This window comes from Nyctereutes procyonoides, unplaced genomic scaffold, assembly GCF_905146905.1.
Source record: "Nyctereutes procyonoides isolate TBG_1078 unplaced genomic scaffold, NYPRO_anot_genome, whole genome shotgun sequence".
Taxonomy (NCBI): Eukaryota; Metazoa; Chordata; class Mammalia; order Carnivora; family Canidae; genus Nyctereutes; species Nyctereutes procyonoides.
Window position 1 is genome coordinate 43,604,611 of NW_026575140.1, and position 22,238 is coordinate 43,626,848.

Below are 22,238 nucleotides of genomic sequence, written 5' to 3' on the forward strand. Positions count from 1 at the left end.
GACCTGAGCTGAAACCAAGACTCAGATGCTTAACCGACGGAGCCACCTAGGCACCTCCAGGCCAACTGATAATAACTCACTCTAAAGAGTGGCATAATAGGCAAGGGAGGTTTCATATTTTACTTTATGTATATTTATATAATTTTTTTCCAAGTACATTATTAGTTTGTAACTAAAACTTATTTTGGGCGCACCTGGGTGGCTTAGTGGTTGAGCATCTGCCTTCTGCTCAGGGCATGATCCTGGGGTCCTGGGATCAAGTGCTGCATGAGGCTCCCCGCCGGGAGCCTACTTCTCCCTCTGCCTGTGTCTCTGCCTCTCTCTCTCTCTGTGTCTTTCATGAATAAGTAAATAAAAATCTTTAAAAAAAAAAACACTTAGGGATCCCTGGGTGGCGCAGCGATTTGGCGCCTGCCTTTGGCCCAGGGCGCGATCCTGGAGACCCGGGATCGAATCCCACGTCGGGCTCCCGGTGCATGGAGCCTGCTTCTCCCTCTGCCTGTGTCTCTGCCTCTCTCTCTCTCTCTCTCTCTCTGTGACTATCATAAATAAATAAAAAAAAAATAAAAAAAAATTTAAAAAAAAAAAAAAAAAAAAAACACTTATTTTTAAGGGATAAAATTAAATTAATGGTACACAATTTACTGTGTACATTTGCTATTACTTGCTTAACATAAACACCTGTGGAGTTACCAGTTAAATGTAGTGAGAGGTCAGTGCTCTCATCCCTGAGTCCATTTCCACAGAGTACAGAGAACCTCTGTCTCTAGAAGGGAAAGTACAGAAAACCTGTGATTTTTCTTCTTTCCCTCCCCCAGTCCTTGAGTGACTTACTTGTTGGGGAAATAGGAGAAAAAAGTGAACATTTGTGGCTCAGCACTTTCTTTCCTACCAGTCTTCCCTTAGAATGGGTGCCCTCTCTCTTTCTCCAGGCAGGACACAGGTAGGCCATCAGTTTGGGTATTTAGTTCAAAGCGGTGGGGGGGAGCTCAATGAAGGCCACAGATCACATGCATTTTCCAATTCAGTGTTACCTACAGTAAAGGTGATATTTTTTTACTTCCATCTTTCAACACTTAGGTCTGTCTCCTTATCCATAAGCTTGAGAGAAGGGGAGTATTATTTATTAGCCCCCAAACTGCAAAGGATGGCTCTATATAGTTCTCTTTAGAGGCCTAAAGCCAAGTTCCCTTTTGGGATGTTTTTTACACTTCTACCAGTCACTGTGTCTAAAGTCCTCATTTTAGCACTCCAAATTTGAGCATTGAAACTTCAAAGACATTTTTTTTGCCAATTTGATAAGAATCTCAATGTTAATTTTAACAAGCTCATCTTTGAATACTTGTGAGTTAAACATTTTTTCATGTCGCAGGGAGCTCGATGTGGGACTCAATCCCAGGCCTCCAGGATCAGGCCCTGGACCGAAGGCGGCGCTAAACCCCTGAGCCACCCAGGCTGCCCTTGCAGTTACCTTTAAACTTAGATGATTGTTTCCCCCAAACACAATCAAATCATCATTTTAATATTCTTTTAGTTATTACATAGTCTTATTTTTCCCATTTAACTCCATTAAAAAAAATACTGATTTAATTAATTGTGTTAGGGCATAGGCCAAGCTTCTATGTATCTTTCTGCTCTGTGTATAATAGAACAAAGCTGGCAGGGAGGTTTCACCATCCTCAATGTGCAGGTATCATTTTTGGATGTAAGACTATTTCTCTGTGGCCATTTCCAGCCAGTGGGAAGAGGAAAAGACAAGGCAAAACAGCTTCCTTCAGGAAGTATGATCTAGAAATTGCACACTTTCCTTCCGCTGAAATCCCATGATTACAACATAGTTACATAGCCACATCTTGCTGGAGGAAAGGCTGGGGAAAATGTGGGCAACCACGTATTTATCTAAAACCACAGGGATGGAGACTGGGGGTGAGGGTGGGGGCAGGCATAGTGCTCCTTATTCCAGAAGAGATGGAAGAAAGGAAGCCTAACCTGAGGACAATGAGTAGTTTGCACAGCACTTGTTGTTTTTAAAGATTTTATTTTTCCATTCATGAGAAACAGAGAGAGAGAGAGGCAGAGACATAGGCAGAGGGAGAAGCAGGCTCCCTGTGGGGAGCCCGATGAAGGACTTGATCCCAGGACCCTGGGATCACACCCTGAGCCAAAGGCAGATGCTCTACCACTTACTTAAACCACCCAGGTGCCCTCACAGCACTTGTTAATGACATTTGTTGATACTCTTCTTTTGCTGCTGAGTCATCATTGCACTTTTAACATACAACAATTTTATTTTATTTTATTTTATTTTATTTTATTTTATTTTTTTAACAGACAACAGTTTTAATACATGCCAGGATTTTTCTTTTTCTTTTCTCTTTTTTTTTTTTTTGGCCAGGATTTGTTTCTAAAGGCTCTTACCACATTGTTTAATCTCATGTCCCACGCTGCAGTTATCATTATTGTAGTTTTACAGTAGTGTCAAATCCAACACCTCTCTTTTCACCTTCTCAAAATTTTCTTTTTAGTTCTTAACTTTTTATTGCAAGATTTTCCTATTAGAGTAGAAATGTGGGATGCCTGAGTGGCTCAGCGATTGAGCACCTACCTTTGGCTCAGGACGTGATCCTGGAGTTCCGGGATCAAGTCACACATCAGACTTCTGCATGGAGCCTGCTTCTCCTCCCTCTGCCTGTGTCTTTGCCGCTCTCATGAATAAATAAATAAAAACTTTAAAAATATAGCAGAAATGTTTCCCTTATTCATTTGCTGAAGTTTTTTTATATATCAATAAGACAGTTATTAAAATGATACCTATCACTTGGGGGGAAGTTGCTACACATCAGGTACTCTATTAAATATTTTTAAGTTCTTTTCAGTGACATAAGGTACTTTCATCATATCCCCATTTCACATATTAGGAAAGTTAGACCTAGAGAAGTGAAGTTAAATTGCTCAACATTGCAGAGCTGACAAGTCAGGGAGTCAACATTCGGATCTCTGTGTATCTTATACCAAAGCCCATGCTTTTAATAGCTACACTGTATCAGCTATCCGTCATCTTCACTGAAAATACTTTTCTGCTTTGTCTTTTGCTTTCTGATTTTGCCTATGATATTTTGATGTTAATAAATCTTAAATAATTTTATGACATGTGTCAATATTCATGTGTTATTTTAATGCAGTAGATCAAAATACTGGTCGAGTCTGTATAGATTTTTTGGATGACCCTGAAAAGTGGAATACAAACTATACATTGAGCAGCATCTTACTTACTCTCCAGGTAAGAAGAGATTAATATAACACTCTTTAATTCTGTCAATTATCCCAGTTACTCAAAATATAAGGAATAAGATGTGCAATGAATATTTAAATGTTTGAAGGATTTGATTTTTTTGTTTGTTTGAAGGATTTGAATAAGCTTTTTTAAATCAATAGAATTTTTATACCAAGGCTATAAAGTGTAACTTAGAAAGATTATTATTTTAAAGTGAAATTGATAGTTAAGGCCCTTTACAATGAAAGAATACATATTTTATTTTAAAAAAGAACTGGATAGGGGCAGCCCAGGTGGCTCAGTGGTTTAGCGCCACCTTCAGCTCAGGGCATGATCCTGGAGACAGACTGGAGACTCAGGATGGAGTCCCATGTCAGGCTCCCTGCATGGAGCCTGCTTCTCACTCTGCCTGTGTCTCTGTCTCTCTGTCTCTCTGTCTCTCTCTCTCTCTCTCTGTCTCTCATAAATAAATAAAATCTTTGGGGAAAAAAAAAGAACTGGATGGTTTCAATTTTAGAAATATAGTCTTAAGTTTTCTTTTGGCTTCTAACTTCATAATATCGGAAATGGATCTTTCCTCATTCATGAGTGTTGCCTTCCTCAGAAAGGTGAATCAGATAGCTACAATTTAAAATGTTCAGCTTTATCCTTTGCTACTTGCTATTTTGTAAACTTTCATATCAAACCCAGTGAACAATTAAAGCAGGGATTGTGTCTTCCTCTCAGATTGATACCTGTCTCTGGAATGCTCCTTTGCCCCCTGGATTCACACATTGTCCTTAGAAGCATGCCTCAGTGTTGTGTTATTTCTGACCCTCAATGAACCTCCTTTCTCATCTGGTCCTAAAATAAATTATTTTAATAGCACTTGCTTTGACCACCTATAATCCAGCTCAGTAATGTTTCCATGTACCTACTCATTAATATTATCTGAAGATAATCTATTAAATTTTGATTATCTAGAATACTAACGTATTCTGGCTTAACTGAATTCTCTCAAACACATAGAATTATAATACAAATCCCATTTTTTTATTTCTGAAAAAAAATTTTCTGTCTAGTCATCTTAGTGCACCGAGGAAAGCAGTCTTTTTTAAAGATTAAGTGTTCAGATGTATTCACTCATTCACTCTGCAAATATGTGCTGAGTACCTACATGTGCTAGGCCATGTTTGGGAAGAGACATTTGAGCAAAATCTAAAGTAAGTGAACATAATTTGCAAATATCTGGGGTTGATCTTTTGGATTCCTTCAACTTGAGTCCTATTTCTGTCTATTCCACCTGAATTAGAATCTGCCTTAAGAATAGTAAAACTGAAGGTTCCTGGTAGCTTAGTCAATTAAGTATCTGGCTCTATTCCAGCTCAGGTCATGATCTCAGGGTTGTGAGATCAAGCCTCAAGTCAGGCTCCGCACTGGGCATGGAGCCTGCTTGAGATTCTCTCTCTCCCTTTGCCCCTCCTTCCCTCTCTAAAATGCATAAATAAATCTCTTTTTTTTTAACTTTTTTTTTTTAAGATTTTACCTATTTATTCATGAGAGAGACAGAGACACAGAGGGAGAAGCAGGCCCCATGCAGGAAGCCCGACATGCGACCCAACCCCAGGACTCCAGGATCACGCCCTGAGCCAAAGGCAGACGCTTAACTGCTGAGCCACCCAGGCGTCCCACATAAATAAATCTTAAAACAAAAATAATAGTAAGACGTTGTTTCACAGCTCTGTGCTCAGCAGGGAGCCTGCTTAGACTTTTCTCTCTTCTTCCTTCTCGCTTTCCCCTCCCCACCCTTGTGCACTGGTTCTCTCTCTCTCTCTCTCTCTAATTAAAAAAAAAAATAGGAAAAGAAAATCACTGAAAGTTATAAAGAAAAACCCCAACCCTAATGTGATTAGCATTTCCCGCTAATATTTTCTCCCATATTTTTGTGTAATCTTTCAGTTGCCCATTCACTGCAAGGTTAATGTCAGTTCTATTTCCTGACGCTTGGGCTTCGGACTTTCCCTAACAGCACAGTGCAGCCCCATTCCTATTATATCTTCATGCTTTTCTTCACTCACAGTGCTTGGTTCAATCCAGGTTAAAAACAGTATTTATAGAGTTCTCAATTCTAAAGTTACAAACCCAAGCAAGTCTTGCACCTTAAAAAGTGCTCAGTCCAGTTTCTGACTGGCAACTCATTTTCTCCTTCCCTTTTGCTCAATCTATCCGGGAAGCAGCTGCCTACATTGGAAGAATCAGGGCCAATGAGTCCTCCACTGGGATGCCTTTCCGGACTTTCTTCAGAAGTAGAATTGATGGCTTTGGTATTTGAGGGATTTCTTTTGTCTCCCACCCATTGCGTGGTACTCGAAGGAAATTTCTATCAGAGGGCTATAATACTGTAACACACATACTGTTTTCTTATCTGTCTTCCCCTATTGGATTACAAGCTTCCCTTACTGGACTACAAACTCCTTGAGGTCAGGAAGCAGGTCCAGTTCATCTCCAATACCCAGGACAATGCTGACAGTAAATGCTAAATAACATTAATGAAAAAATGAACCTGAATTTTTTTTACTTTGTTCCAATTATGGTTTATATGTATAAGTTATTTAACCTATTTTTCACTGACCATTTTATCTCAAGTAATTTTCTTATTGTTGAATCTAATATTTTAATGGCTAATAGCCCTCTCAAGGCCAGTGCTTCCCAGTAGAACTTTCTGTGCTGACAGAAATATCCAATATCTATGCTGTCCAATACAGTAGGCACTAGTCACTTGATTATTGTGCCCTTGAAATGTTGCTAGTGTAACTGAGGAGAACTGTTTTTTTCATTTATTTTGTTTAATTTCAATTTAAATAGCCACATATGGCTGGTGCCCACTGTAATGGACAGTACACGAATAAACCATAATTTCTGAGTACTTCCCTTTGAATAATAGATGAAACATAGGGACGCCTGGGTGGCTCAGCAGTTGAGCATTTGCCTTTGGCTCAGGGCATGATCCTGGTCTCAGGATCAACTCCCACATGGGGCTCCCTGTGAGGAGCCTGCTTCTCCCTCTGCCTGTGTCTCTGCCTCTCTCTGTGTCTCTCAGGAATAAAGAAACAAAATCTTAAAAAAGAAAATAGATGAGATTATGTATAATGATCACATTTTTTTCAGGGGAGTGACTTTTTGAAATGGTGTGTAAAAAATTTAAAGTCTAAATATACTAATCATCTCCTAAAACTTTTATAATCATACAGAAGATTATAAGAACACTTGTACTTAATGCAAAGATAAATAGCAACACCATCCATAAAAGGAATTCCAAATTCACAGGCCTTAACTAATTGGAAATTATAAATAGTACCTATTGTTGCCATTGTTTACTAATGCTCCAGTTTTTTTGTACTTTTCCTCTGGAAAGCTGCTTTGTTGTTCCACACTATCACATGACATGGCTCATTTAAAAGTTGGACCTGGGACACCTGAGTGGCTCAGCGGTTTAGCGCCACCTGCAGCCCAGGGCGTGATCCTGGAGTCCCTGGATTGAGTCTTGCATTGGGCTCCCTGCATGGAGCCTGCTTCTCCCTCAGCCTGTGTCTCTGCCTCTCTCTCTCTCTCTGTCTCTCATGAATAAATAAGTAAAATATTAAAAAATAAAAGTTAGACCTTTTCTTTTTACTATTTTAGCAGGGTGTCTGACTCATACATTTTAATATATTCCAGTTATTAAAAATCATTAAGTATACTTAGTAGCTTGTGTACACATAATATCAAAAGGTCTTAGGCACAGTGTCAATGTGAAGACTATTGAATAAACTTTACCAGATGTGCCTCTCTGAGTAGGATTATCACTCCAACTAAAGACCAAAAACTTGTTCTTGAAGATAGATTTCATCTGCTTCCTACCCACTTTGAAAGGTTTGGTATAATCCACACTGAATCCTTATTTAAGCAACTTAGAATACTCTTGGAGATATAGCTCAAATGTGTTTTCCAAACAGAAAACTCAAATAACAGCAGTAAATTCTTACTGCCTTTGAAATATCAGACAACAGATTATTGCTTTCATTAGTGATGAGTGTCATCATTTCCATGACACTTAAGTCACAGTTATCCATTTTGACCTTCATCTATGCTTAGGTGTGCTAGTAGTTATTATCTTGGCTGCATCTTATCTAATTTGCATATTGTAATATTCAGAATACTGAAATTATTGAATACATATTTGCAATTTGGGCAAATAATAATTTTGAGGTGCTAGATAAACAAGATCATGGTCTGGCCGAAAAGTTTTGGTTACTCCCGGACCCCTATTTAGTCTAGATGCACATATACTATAGCAGGCAGAATTTTAAAGATATTGCTCCAAGACTTCCATCCTCTGGTTATTCAATCTAATCTATTTACTGCTGTTAAAGGGCTTTGCAGATGGAATTGCAGTTACTAATCAGCTGACCTTAAAATAGGAAGGTTATCCTGAATTATAGAGGCGGACCCAAAGTAATTATGTGACCCCCTTAACAATAGGAGAGGAAAGCAGAAGAGTCAGTCAGAGAAATAGAGTGGGAGGAGAATGCATGTGGCAGGAGGAAACATCAGAGAGATTCCAAGCATAAGAAGGATTTTTCATACCTTAATTGCTGTGAGATGTTGGGGTCCAAATGTAACCTGCGAGAGACCTCTTGGAGCTAATAATGGCCCCAAGCTAATAGCCAGCAAGGAAACAGTGATCTCAGTCCTACAAAGAAAAGGGACTGAATTCAGCTAAAAACAACCTGAGCTTGGAAACGTTCTTTCAGAACCAGCTGACACTTTGATTTTAGTCTTGTTAAATCTGGAAAAGAGAAACCAGACTAACCACTTTAGACTTCCCGCCTACCAAAATGTGAAATAATAAATTTGTATTGTGTTAAGCTGCTAAATTTGTGCTAATTAGTTACAGCAGCAATAGAAAACTATAGATACCAAATTAATCATTCAATAATCTGGAGGGATGTTGAAGTATACATAGCCTTACTACATATATTTGTTTATCCATGACCTAAATAATATGTTTTATTAAAAATTACACTTATTTTTTTTTAAATTTTTTTTTTAAATTCTTATTCATTTATGATAGTCACACAGAATGAGAGAGAGAGAGAGGCAGAGACACAGGCAGAGGGAGAAGCAGGCTCCATGCACCGGGAGCCCGACGTGGGATTCGATCCTGGGTCTCCAGGATCGCGCCCTGGGCCAAAGACAGGCACTAAACCACTGCGCCACCCAGGGATCCCTACACTTATTTTTTTAACGGAAATGTTTCAGTGTTGCCTAATGTCTAGTTTCCTTTATATGTAAATCAAATTTAAATTCATGTGATAAAAAAGAATAGGCTAGAGGAAGGAACTTGTAGCTTGCTTTGATCCTAATGTTTGTCTTTTGAATATACAACAGTATAAAGCCAAGATAGAAAAAAATTTAAAAAATAAATAAAAAATAAAACCAAGATAGACCAAGAGTTCCCTGAGAGTAAGAGCCATGTCTCATTTGTCTTTGTATCTGTCTCCAGATGAATACAGAGTAGGCATGTAATAAACACTTGTTACTGTTGATGTGTTGGCTTGTCTTTTTGCTCTAGCAAAAGAGTTTAAGAATGTTTATATTTTTTCTTATAGGTTATGCTTTCTAATCCAGTTCTAGAAAATCCAGTGAATTTGGAAGCAGCCCGAATGCTGATTAAAGATGAATCTCTGTACAAACAAATAGTTCTAAGACTTTTCAGCCAACCAATACAATGTAAGAAGTGCCTACTTATTGTTTTTGCCAATTATTAATTATGCATTTATAGTAAATAAATGATATAGCAAATAACTGTTATATAAAGTATTTTCTGTATCCATTTTCAGTAATGAAATCATCCTAAGATTTCTCCTACTGTACCTGTTTGTCAAGCCAATCAGTTATCAAAAAAAAAAAATTAAAAAGTGGTTCTTTAGAGATTATCAGCAATCATAAGCTTAGTAGTTTTATAAATCTTTTTTTTTTTATTTTTATTTATTTATGATAGTCACACACAGAGAGAGAGAGAGGCAGAGACACAGGCAGAGGGAGAAGCAGGCTCCATGCACCGGGAGCCCGACGTGGGATTCGATCCCGGGTCTCCAGGATCGCGCCCTGGGCCAAAGACCGGCGCTAAACCACTGCGCCACCCAGGGATCCCAGCTTAGTAGTTTTAAATGTTCTAGTCATATGGATGGATGGTACTGACTAAAACTTATTTACCCATCATAAAGATATGACATCTGATTTTAACTCTTTGTTCTATGATAGATATTTCCCAGATTTCACCTGCAGTACCCCAGATCTTACTGAACTGAGACTCCTTTCCTCTTGATTAGCAAAGTGTTCAGCTTTTTGTTTGGAAGAGATCACCCCTGAAGGTATTCCTTCTAAGAGTCCATGTGGAAATGATACCTGAGGCTCTTCAATCTTTCTGCTTTCTTGACTGGTGGTGGTGGAGTAGTTTTTTGATACCCTAGTTTTACCTCTTCATGATTTAACCCAGCATTTCTACTGCTTCTGTGTTCTCTTTGTAGTTAGCAGAATAATACTGTTGGCTCCTTATGCCAGAGGAGTTCATCACAAATGAGGATTGGGCCCCCAGTGACATAGTTCTTTCCTCTATATCCTGCCCAGCTGTGCACAGCAGCCAGGCATAGCGGCTGCTGTCATTATCTCCCTAATAGCAAGCCTTGCTGTTCAGACTCATTCTGCCAAAGGGATCCCTCACATGCTTTTTCTTTCAGATGTCCCCTGTTTCTTTTTCCAGTCCCCTTCCAGGGTCTGCCAGTCCATTAGCTGGGTCTGTACAATTGTGAGGAAGTTCAAGTGCTCCTCCACGGCACTTTGAGTCTGGTGCAAATCAAGCAATGTCGATTAGGCATCCATTTTGGTGCCTTCAAACATTTCATGATTGTTGTGGAGTCCCTCAAACATTCCCTGAGTTTTGAAGCTGGTTAGTACACAGAGGAATCCTATTGCATCACTCTGACCACATTTCTGACCTACCAGAATACTGTAGCATCTACTACTATATCCTTTCTGTTCAGTTACAATGAACAGAATGTGCAATGAATGAATGACAATTTATATTACTTAACCTTCCATTGAGCTCTGTGGTACTACCATTTTAAAGAAATATTCTGTAATAAAAGTATATCCAAAAACAAAAACAAAAACAAAACAAAACTATATCCATAGCCTGGTAAATGGAAATTTAAAAACTGGTTTTAAAGGCTTTTCTATGGCAAATGATTCTGTGAAACAAATTTTGGGTGTGCCTTGCCAAAAAGAATGATGAGAAAGAAACTGGAGAGAAGTCAGCCCTTCCTTTTGTCCACCTGCCCACTAGATGCCATCCTTCACTCCTTTTGCTTCTCCAGCTCTACCATCAATCCAGACAGAAAAGCTTCCCCAGTTGCCAAATCACCCTGCTGATGAGCAACAGCAAATAGTACTTTGGCAGGTTTTCACTATATTCTTTAGTTATGTTGGTGAAATATGTGGAAATCCAAGACAGTAAATAGTTATAAGTTTGCTTGCCATCTCAGCCAGACTAGGAGTGGTAGCCTTGGGTACCATGAAGAGAGTGACTTCCTGTAGCTTCCAAGGGAAAGAGTGTCCATGATATAGCAGAGACATCTGCTAAGGGGCAAGGAGTGGGAAAGAAGTTGCAGAAAACTCATTCACCCTAAATTATATGGTAGTCTAGAACTATGTGGATGTCTGTGAAAAACTGCATCCAGTGAGAATTACTTGTAACTACTTGAAAAGTGTCACTAGAATGCTGCAAGAATCATCTTTCATCTATTTCAAATGTTAATAAAGAGGTCTAGAAAAAGCATAAAGGGAATTGCCACATTTCTAAGTAACACAAAACTGGAACAGATAGTTTATTGTATAAGTGAGAAACTCAAGGCCCAGCGAATGGTGTCATCTCTGTAGGTGTTGATTATAGGCCAGAACTATAACCTCAGTATCCAGTGTAGGCTCTGGTTGTAGGTATTGAATAAAAATTTGTAGAATGAACAAATGAAAAAATACGTGTAAACTTAGATCTTGATTTTACTTCATAGTTTACAGAATGCTTTTACATATATTTATTCATCTGATCCTCAGACTCTTCCTCAGTAGGAGCTGAGGATCATTGATGAAGTGGTTGGCTCAAGGCCGCAGAGAGCAAGCTGCAGAGCCAGAGCTTTAAACTAGGCATTCCCCTTCCCTTGTGCCTACAAATTTAATGGAATGAGCATAAAGTCATTCACTTGGAATCAAAGGATTAAAATTTCCAAGTAAAGAATGGGAGAGGCCTGACTTGATAGCAGAACTCTATGAAAAAATTCTTGGGGAGCTATTTGATCATAAACTTAATGTGAACCACTAATAGGAAGTGCCTTTCCACTAGGCATGTGTTGTATGATAACTCCACTCCACTCTGATGTGGTGGGCCCTTGTCTGGAATACCAGCATGCTCAATTTGGAGCAGCACATTTACTGAGCTGAAGAAACTGTATATATTTAGCTGGTGGAAGAAATGACAAAAGGCAGTTGTAAAAGCTGTTTTAAAATATTTGAAAGACTTTCATATAGAAAACGGCAGTTTCTTCTTTGTTGTTTCAAAAAACTAAAGTAGCTACACTCAGCTCTACCTTCCCCAGGCCTACTAGATTGTAGCTGCTATAGTTCAGAATCTGCCGGCTTGGCCCTGCCTTGTACCAGAACATACCTTGACTATATTGGGGACTTTCCCCTCATAATCAGTGGTCTGGAATTAATTTTTTATCCTAAGCCTAAGCCTGGTATTTGGTATGCAGACATGCAAATGCCTCTCATTCCCCAAACCTTACATAACGTGTTGCTTGCCTAGCCTGAGCAGCTAGGTCTTGAACTTGGTGTAATTGACAAGAACATGTTAAGCTCTGAGCCCAGACGCAGCTCAAGGTAGGGGTCTCAAAGACATTCCCCAATCCTGCCCTCCTCTTTTGGACCTGGGCCCTCTCTCCTTTACTAATAGTGAGTCCCAGACTGCCTAGGATAGTCCTGGTATAATTATTTCTAGCATCCCCTTTGACTTTGTGCTCCGGTTTGCACAACAAATTGCATAGGCACTTGGATGCCTGACTGATCTCTCTTACCAGCAAATGCCAGGGAAGTTGTAAGCATCCCTGGCGGTAACGCCCATCTAGATCCTGGCTGGCAGGAGGGAGAACTTTCTAAAAATTCAAGTTGCTTAAGAATGGAAAAGGCTGCCATTACTAATAGCCTGCTTTGAGAACTAGTGTTCAGTTAGTAAAGTTTAAGAGCTCTTTTTTGTGGATCCTGTGAGAGAGCTTCTTACTCAGTGTTGAGAGTTGGACTAACAAAGGGGTTTTTCAAGTACTTTCCAACTTAGGCCTCAACTTGTTTATGAAAACTTGGAAGAGGGAGGAGAAGAGGTCTGGAAGGAGATAACGCATAACAGCTATCTTGCTTCCCAGCTTTTGTATTGCTACTTATTTACTAAAGTGTCACAAAGAGATATTATATAAGCCTGTATGTACTTTTTTTTCCCAAGCTGAGTGAATTTTTATTTCTATGTGGTTATATAGTCAAATAATACTTATCTTCTGTTTATCATGGTTTTTTAATATTTTTTAATTTTTTATTTATTTTATGATAGTCACAGAGAGAGAGAGAGAGAGAGGCAGAGACATAGGCAGAGGGAGAAGCAGGCTCCATGCACCAGGAGCCCGATGTGGGATTTGATCCCGGGTCTCCAGGATCACGCCCTGGGCCAAAGGCAGGTGCCAAACCGCTGCGCCACCCAGGGATCCCTATCATGGTTTTTTTTAAAAGCATCAAGTTTATATAATCTTTAAAAATCTTTGCTTGAAATAAAATAGAAGAGTATAAAAATAGTAAAACTCACTATCAGTGGTCACACCTGACATAATTTTTCTTTTCGCCAGGCATATTCCTGTAGCTTTTGCTAAGTAAAGGAGAGTCATACTAATAGGTTTCAGATATTTATCTGAATAAACTGTAATATAATAACTGCCAGGGATCCCTGGGTGGCGCAGCGGTTTGGCGCCTGCCTTTGGCCCAGGGCGCGATCCTGGAGACCCGGGATCGAATCCCACATCGGGCTCCTGGTGCATGGAGCCTGCTTCTCCCTCTGCCTGTGTCTCTGCCAGTCTCTCTCTCATTCTATGGGACTATCATAAATAAATAAAAATTAAAAAAAAATAACTGCCAGGTAATATGACAGTGATCATTAGAGAGGAATTATAGAAATATTAGGGAGATTATAATACTAATTTATATCCTACAGCTTTAAAAAAAACCTGGTCATTCTGCAAATCCATCCCATTCTTCTTGTGGTTAGGAAGATACTATGATAGGCATTTGATCCTTCTTCAGTTCATGCTCTGAATTAGTTCATTGACAGCTTTTTTTGTTTGTTTCATCCTCCTAACAGTAGAACAATTTTAAAGAAAATGGGTTCTGTGCTTAAAGTAGGTGATGTCTCATAGGACTTCTGGTTTGGTTTTTCTCTTTAGAGGGACTGTTTTTTACTGTTAGTTGCGGGAATACGCCTTCCTGGATGTCAGCAAAAAAGAAATTTAGTCCAATAGCATAGCTTACTCATTAAAGAACATGAGCTTTAGCACCATTGTACAGACCTAGTGTGGTTGTTGATGATTACGTTGTTGTTATAGATAGCCTGTTATTCATAGATGTCAGGAGATACAGCAACCAAGTTTAATAGGATGGTGTGTGTGGATCTCCTTGGCAAAATTAGAAACTTCTTTTTTTCTTGTTTGTATTTCATTGTACCAGGTAGTCCAGTAACTTTCAACAAAGTATCTAGTTGCTAGTTTTAACTAAAAAATTATTTATTTTCTATCAAAGAAATATGTTTATAGCTTCAAAAAATAAATTGTATGAATCATTTTTTCCCCAAATGAGTGGGGAATCAGCCCAGGGCCTGATCCTGGAGACCCGGGATCGAGTCCTACATCGGGCTCCCTGTGTTCAAGTTTTCTGTTTCTTCCTGCTACAGTTTTGGGAGGTAGAAATTTATCCATTTCTTCTAGGTTTTTGGCATATGAATTTTTATAATATTCTCCTATAAACCTTTGTATTTCTATGATGTCACTTGTTATTTTTCCTCTTCCATTTCTGATTTTTGAGTTCTCTCTCTCTCTCTCTCCCTTTTTTCTTTTTATGAGTCTGGCTAAAGTTTTAACAGTTTTGTTGATATTTTTAAAGAACCATCTCCTGATTTCATTGATTTGTTCTATTTTTTATTTTCTATTTTGTTTATTTATGTTCTAACCTTGATTATTTCCTTCCTTTTACTGGTTTTAAGTTTTGTTTGTTCTTATTCTAGCTCCTTTAGGTGTAAGGTTAGATTGAGATTTTTCTTGCTTCTTGAGGCCTGTATTCCTTTAAACTTCTTTCATTTTTTTTTTAAAGATTTTATTTATTTATTTGAGAGAGTGACAGAGCAAGCATGAACAAGGTGGTGGGGGATGGGCAGAGGGAGAGGGAAAAGCAGACTCTCCTCTGAGAAGGGAGCTGATGCGGGGCTTGATCCCAGGACCCTGGGATCATGACCTGAGCCAAAGGCAGATGCTTAACCACCTGAGCCACCCAGGTGCCCCTAAACTTCTTTCAAAGAACAACTTTTGCTGCAACCCAAAGATTTTAGACCATTGTATTTTTGTTTTCATCTGTCTCCCTGTATTTTTTTATATGCTTTTTGATTTCCTGGTCGACCCATTCATTGTTAGTAGCATGTATTTGTGTTCTTTCCAGAGTTTTTCTTGCAGGCGATCTATAGTTTCATAGTGTTGTGGTTGGAAAAGATGTGCAGTGTGATTTCAGTCTTTCCGAATTGGTTGAGACTTGTTTTGTGGCCTAACGTGATCTAAAGAATGTTCTGTGTGCCCTTGAAAAGAATGTGTATTCTGCTGTTTCAGGATAGAAAGCTGTGAATATGTCTGTTAGACCATCTGATCCAATGTATCCTTCAAAGCCACTGTTTCCTTATTGATTATATGTTTGGATAATCTATCCAATGACATGAGTGGGGTGTTAAAGTCCCCTGCTATTACTGTATTTCTGTCAATTTCTTCTTTTATGCTTATTATTAACTGCTTTATGAATTTGGGTGCATAAATATTTACAATTGTTATTTTTTTATTTTTTTTTAATTTATTTATTTATGATAGTCACAGAGAGAGAGAGAGAGAGAGAGGCAGAGACATAGGCAGAGGGAGAAGCAGGCTTCATGCACCGGGAACCCGATATGGGATTCAATCCCGGGTCTCCAGGATCGCGCCCTGAGCCAAAGGCAGGCGCCAAACCGCTGCGCCTCCCAGGGATCCCCAATTGTTATATTTTCTTGTTGGATTGTTCCCTTTTTGATTGTATAGTGTCCCTCTTTGTCTTTGTTACAGTCTTGGTTTAAAATCTATTTTGTCCAATATTTGTATTGCTATGCCAGCTTTTTTTTAACTTCCATTTGCATGATAAATGCTTTCCCATCCCTTCACTTTCAATATGCATGTGTCTTTAGGTCTGAAATGAGTCTTTTTGAGGCAGCATATAGATGGGTCTTACTCCTTTATCCATTCTGTTATCTTGTGTCTTTTGATTGGAGTGTTTAGTCCATTTACATTCAAATTAACTATTGATAGGTTAGTACTTTGCATATGCATTACTGGTTTTTGATTTGTGGTTACCATTAGGTTTATATATAGCATCATATGCATGTAACAGTTTATATGAAGTTGATGGTCACTTAGGTTTGAACTCATTGATTACTCCTCTCCCCCTGTTTTAGGTATATTATGTTATACTGTACATACTTTTAATTTGTGAATCTGTTGACTGATTTTTATAGATATATTAATTGTACTGCTTTTGTGCTTCCTACTTTTCTTACTCATGTTTATAGTCTTTCTATTCCACTGAAAGACACTTTTAACACTTCTTGTAGGACTGGTTTAGTGGTGATGAATTCCTTTAACTTTTGTTGGTCTGGAAAACTCTATCTCTCCTTCTTTTCAGAATGATAGCCTTGCTGGATAGAGTATTCTTGAGTGCAGGGTTTTTTTCTTTCAGCATTTTGAATATATCATGCCACTCTCTGGCCTGCAAAGTTTTCGCTGAAAAATCAGCTGGTAGCCTTACAAGGTTTCTCTTGTATGTAACTGTTTTTCTTTTCTCTTGTTGCTTTAAAAATAATCTTTTTCACTACTTTTTACCATTTTAATTATTATGTATCTCTATGTGGACATCCTTGGGTTGATTTTCTTGGGGACTCTCTGTGCCTCCTGAATTTGGATTTCTGTTTCCTTCCCCAGATTTGGGAAGTTTTCAGTTATTATTTCTTCAAATAAATTTTCTACGCCCCCTCTCTCTCTTCTCCTGGGATCCCTATTATGCAAATGTTATTATGCTTGATAGTGTTACTGAGTTCCCTTAGTTTATTTCATTTTTTATTTTTTCTCTCTCCTATTCAGCTTGATTCCTTTCTATTACTCTGTTTTCCAGGGCACTGATCCATTTTTTTGCTTCCTCTAGACTGCTCTTTATTCCATTTAGTGTATTTTTAATTTTAGTTATTGAGTTCTTCATTTCTGATTGGTTCTTTTTTATGTTTTTCCATATCTTTTTTGAGGGTCTCCTTGAGGTCCTCCATTCTTTTATAAAATACAGTGAATATCTTTGTGACCATTACTTTAAATTCTCTATCAGACATATTACTTATTTCCATTTTGTTTAGCTCTCTTGCTATGATTTTGCCCTTTTCTTTCATTTGAGACATATTCCTCTGTCTCTTCATTTTGTCTAACTCTGTGTCTGTGTCTTTGTGTTAGGAAGGTCAGTAATGTCTCCTTCTATTGGAAGCAGTGACATATAAAGAAGTCCTGTAGTGCCCTACTGCGCATGTCTCCTGTTCACCAGAACCTGGTTATTCAGGGTTGCCTCCTGTGTGTGTTGTACATGCACCACTATTGTAGATGACCTGTTTTTGCCTTCAGCCATCTTAGTGGCTCTCTTTTCCTGTCAGAAACAGGCTTTTTGTCCCTGTGTTGCTAGTGGATTGGTCTAGGGCCATTTCAGGCTTGAGTTGAGTCAGACCAGGTGTTTGCCAGAGATGCAGTAGAATCAAACTGTAGGGCACTTTCCAAGTGTTGTTTCCTGCATTGTTTCTTAAGTTCTGAAGTGTAAATCTGCGTGCTTTTTATTGGTGTCCCTCATCATGTCATTAGGTTTCAAATTTCTGGCTAAGACAATTACCACTTGACATCTTTTATCTTGAAAAAAATTGTTTAAGAAGATTTATTTATTTTAGAGAGAAAGAGGATGTGTGAACAGAGGAAGGGGCAGAGGAAGAGGGAAAGGGAAAGAAGCAGACTTCCTGCTGAGTGTGGAGCCCAACACAGGGCTCCACACAGAACTAGATGGAGAGCTCATCACTGGGCTTGATCTCATGACCTGAGATCATGATCTGAGTTGAAATCACAAGTTGGATGCTTAACTGACTGAGCCATCCAGGCACCTCTCACTGTGAAACTTTTTCTTACCTATTTTTCTTTTCCTCTTCTTGAGGTTTTATACTTTATTTTTATTCTTTTATTACCATTTTATTGAGACTTTGGAAAGAGTTTACATAAAGCTATGTATTCATTCTTCCAAGTCAACCAGAATCCTTTCATATTTTTCTTTACAGTGAGAGAGAACAGCCTTGAGTTTCCTAAAGATCCAGATAAACTTACCACGTAAGTTTATACAGTTCCATGTCAATTTCTTTCTTTCTCTCTCTTGCTGTCTTTCTTTCTGTCTTTTTTCTTTCTTTCTCTTTCATCTCTACACCCAACATGGGGCTCAAACTTACGAGCCTACGGATTAAACCCCTACAACTCTCTGGATATTTAGTTGTGTAATATCATGATTAAGAGTACAGGCTCTGGAATCATATGGCCTGTGTTAAAATTCTCAGGTACTGGGCAGCCTGGGTGGCTCAGCGGTTTAGCACCGCCTTCAGCCCAGGGAGTGATCCTGGAGACCCAGGATCGAGTCCCACATCGGGCTCCCTGCATGGAGCCTGCTTCTCCCTCTCCCTGTGTCTCTGCCTCTCTCTTTCTCTCTGTGTCTCTCATGAATAAATAAATAAAATCTTTAAAAAATAAAAATAAAATAAAATTCTCAGGTACCACTACTTATTAGCTATGTGACTCTGGGCAGATAACTATTTCACTCCTGTTTCTAGCAATATTTTAAACTTTTCATTATGGTATTAGTTATGATGATCTGTGATCAGTGTTGCTTCCATGAACTAGCACTACCCCATCTCTCTTCTTCCCTTAATGAATGTTCTTGTTTCCTTCACTGGCTCTTCTTAACTCTTAATTGGTTTCTGATCTTTCTTTTCTAAACACTTACTTACTCTTTCTGCGTTTGTTTTCCCTAATGGCATCATCTATCAACCTTTATGTTGATTTGACCCAAATCTCTTACTTCCAGTCTCAATTTCTCAGTCACACTCCTAAAGGTCATCACCTAAAACCCATGTTTAAATTTAAACTCATATTTTACTTCAGAATCTCTAGATGCTTTCTGTTAATAGCAAAATTAAATGGTCTTCTGGGCTTAGAAGAATATTTGACCTGTAGATTCCTTCACCTTTCACACCCTATCAGAAAACCAGCCCAGTCATTTCATTAGCATGTCAGAGATTCATCTCCTCCCCTTCATAGTCTCTGCTCCCACCCTCTCTTAGCTCTGCATTTCTTGCCTGAATTACTGCATCTCTTTCCTAACTTGTCTCCCTGAATTTAATCTCTCATATAATCTACTCCGCATACTAATGCCAGAAAAAACTCTTACTCACACACTCGGTTCATAATTTACTTGCCTTATTCAAGAACTTCTGATTACTCTCTATCACCTAATAAATCAGATTACTGAGTCAACTCTAGCCCATTCTCTGCCTAAATCTGAAGACCTGAGTTGCCCATTTTCAGTTATTTTATCAAATTCTAATTCCTCTGAAATTGGAACTCTCCACTCTAGTCAATGATCTTGTTACTGTTGTCTCATCCCCCAACATGCTCTATCTGTGGAAGTGCACACACCATGCTCCTTCTCTTCTGAGCCATTACTAGTACTGTTCTCCTTGCCTGAAATGCCTCCCCCAACTGTTCCAGGTCCATATCCCAAGTGACTCCTTCCCTAAAGACTCCCAAGACAAAGTTACATCTCTCTCTTCCAACCTTTTTAGCTTAGTACCACTGCCAAAGAAGTATCTGTCATTGTCATTTCTAAATGTCTGTGTTAAATGATGAAACAGTTTATATATTAATATATAAAGTTATTCTATTAGCCAATTTAGGTATATATCTTATTTTCCCAATAGGATAATAAGCTCTGATACTCAGTTTTAAATTACGTCTTCTACTTTTTCATATTCATAATGCCAATGATAATACTCAATAAATTCCTGTTAATGTTTCAAATTATAAACACATGTGTTTTTCATACTTCCCTGTAAACTTAGTAGCCTATATGAATAATCATAACAAGTGTTCATGTTCTCTTATTTTAAGGCACTGTTTCTTTTACAGAATTGAAAATGCAATATTCTCAAATGTTTAAGACCTTCTGCTTTGTATATTCAAACTATACCAAAGTTATACCTTTTAGGGTAATATTTTTAATTATTCTGGGGAAGAAAAGAAAGCCCCTGAAGGCTAACAGTTTGAAATTGAACAGGACACTGCTGGGAAGGGAGAGGGTCAGGGGTCGTCTCGTCAAACAGACAAAAAAAAACAATGGAGACGATTGTGCTTAAAGACGGTGTATTTTCTTTCACAAGACAGTGTGTTGACAGTTTCCTTCCTCTTGGGTCATTGTTGTCTGCTAAATGATCTGTGACAGCAAATTGATCACAAGCTTTTTCATGCAGGAGATATAATGCAGCCTTTCATTTTGTTACCTCTTTTGCCAAATGCTGAAACATTTCGTTGGCAAAATTAATGTTGGTTTAATATGTCATTTAGTGGTGTAAAGCTCCGCAGGTAGCTCTGGAAACAATAATGGCAGTGATTAATTTATCTTTATCCAGTTTTAGATTTCTACTAAAGTGTGATTGCAAAAACAATAATATATTTGAAAAATGTTACTCTTAAAATTAGATATCTGTAATTATCACTTAAGTAAATGATGCAGTAAAGAATTTAGATATTGTCCCATGAATTTCCAAATCAAGGCCAATATTTACTTTAAAGTACCTACAATTCACCTATAAAAATTAATGCTGGTGTACTTGTTCTGACCGAAAAGTTGCTTCTTCCTTCAGAGAGCTGAGGACTTCAAATTCAAAACGGACATAAATTAGTTCTTTTACATCTGATGTTTCTGCATCTATTTAAGCCAGCTAATTGGTGATTTCACATGTCTGAAGAACATCCCAAAGGAATATTTTGTTTGTAGAGTGTTGAGAATCTCTGCAAGTAAAATATTTGCGGGGAGAAAAAATTAGAAGTGAACTTACTTAAGTGTTTCACAAATCCTGTTCAATATGTTATAACAACCTTTGCTCTCCCATTAGGCTAAAGTAATATTAGCACAGGGAAGGAAACATGCCGGCAGGACTGTTAGAAAAGTGAGTTTTTCTCCCTCTGTGAAAATGGCCAGATTCTGTATGAAAATTAACTGATCTCAATTCTGGTGTTTTATTTCTCCTCATAATAAAAAGGAAACAAAGGTAGCTTTACTAAAATTTGGCATCAATATTTAAGAAAACTTTATTGTAGAAAGAGAAAATATGCAAGTGTGATGCTTTTCTTAAAATTCTTTTTTAGTGTTAGTCGTGAAAGGCAGATATCTTAAACTTGTGTTTTTCTTTTTAAAATGAACACATGGGGATGCTTGGGTGGCTCAGCAGTTGAGCATCTGCCTTCGGCTCAGGGCATGATCCTGAGTCCTGGGATCGAGTCCCACATCGTGTTCCCTGCACAGAGCCTACTTCTCCCTCTGCCTATGTCTCTGCCTCTCTCTCTCTCTCTGTCTCATGAATAAATAAATAAAATCTTTAAAAAAATGTACACATGGGTGTACACTTTTTGCATTTATTTTTGAAATATGTTTTAGATTTTCCTTTTTTGTGATTTGTATGTATTAGTGGAGAAATTGATATATTAGATCATTTGTTAAAAATTGCAAATCAGTGTAATGTCTTATGGCCGGGTATTGTTATCTGAAACAGTCTACTCTGATAAAATAATTTTAAAAAAGAAACTTGCAAATACTCATTATCTGATTTTAATGTATATTTTCAGATCAATTAAAGCAGTCTCATTTAATGATTACTACAAGACATGGTCTGGAATAGCCACATCAAAAGCCACAGAATATTATAGAAGTTCATGTAAGGTGATCTAGCCTTATCTTCTGTCCTTTCAGTATATATTAATCTCTTAATTACTCTGAACTTGTCTTGCTTTCAAAGACTAATTGACATATATTTGTAATCTGAAGGTGATAAACTTCTCTGTTACCTTTATATACAAATCATTCAACAACTATTAATTTAGTTCCTCTTTTGTATAGAGCCCTGAGCTAAAGTCTCATTAAAAGCCAGAAGGAAATATAGACAATTAGAGGGATAAAAGATGAAGTTCTCAAGCTTATGAGGTTTACTTTACTCCACCCCCAAAAGTGGAATCTTCATAGCTAGAGGAGCCTTTTTCATTCTAAAAACAATTATCTTCAAAGCCAGAGAAAGTATTAAGTAGAAAGACAGCATGAAAACATATGAACCTACGGCTTTCAATTATATCAGTCTCAGGAAAATCACCTGTTGCCATCATACATTAGGAGTTAAAAAGACAGAAGGGGAGAACTAGACAACTTTCTAGTCCCATTTAATCAAAACTTAGAGTGTGCTGTTTTG

The 22,238-nt window shown here is 38.0% G+C and overlaps 1 protein-coding gene across 1 annotated transcript in view; it reads left to right on the forward strand.

Annotated features, from left to right (window-relative positions):
• Nucleotides 1-22,238, forward strand: part of UBE2U (ubiquitin conjugating enzyme E2 U) — a 33,807-nt gene that overhangs the window by 5,576 nt on the left and 5,993 nt on the right. The window contains exons 4-7 of the mRNA XM_055304666.1: nucleotides 3,183-3,280; nucleotides 8,905-9,025; nucleotides 18,015-18,063; nucleotides 21,625-21,713. Of these exons, the coding sequence (XP_055160641.1) occupies nucleotides 3,183-3,280; nucleotides 8,905-9,025; nucleotides 18,015-18,063; nucleotides 21,625-21,713 (357 nt within the window). The remainder of the gene's footprint in view (nucleotides 1-3,182; nucleotides 3,281-8,904; nucleotides 9,026-18,014; nucleotides 18,064-21,624; nucleotides 21,714-22,238) is intronic.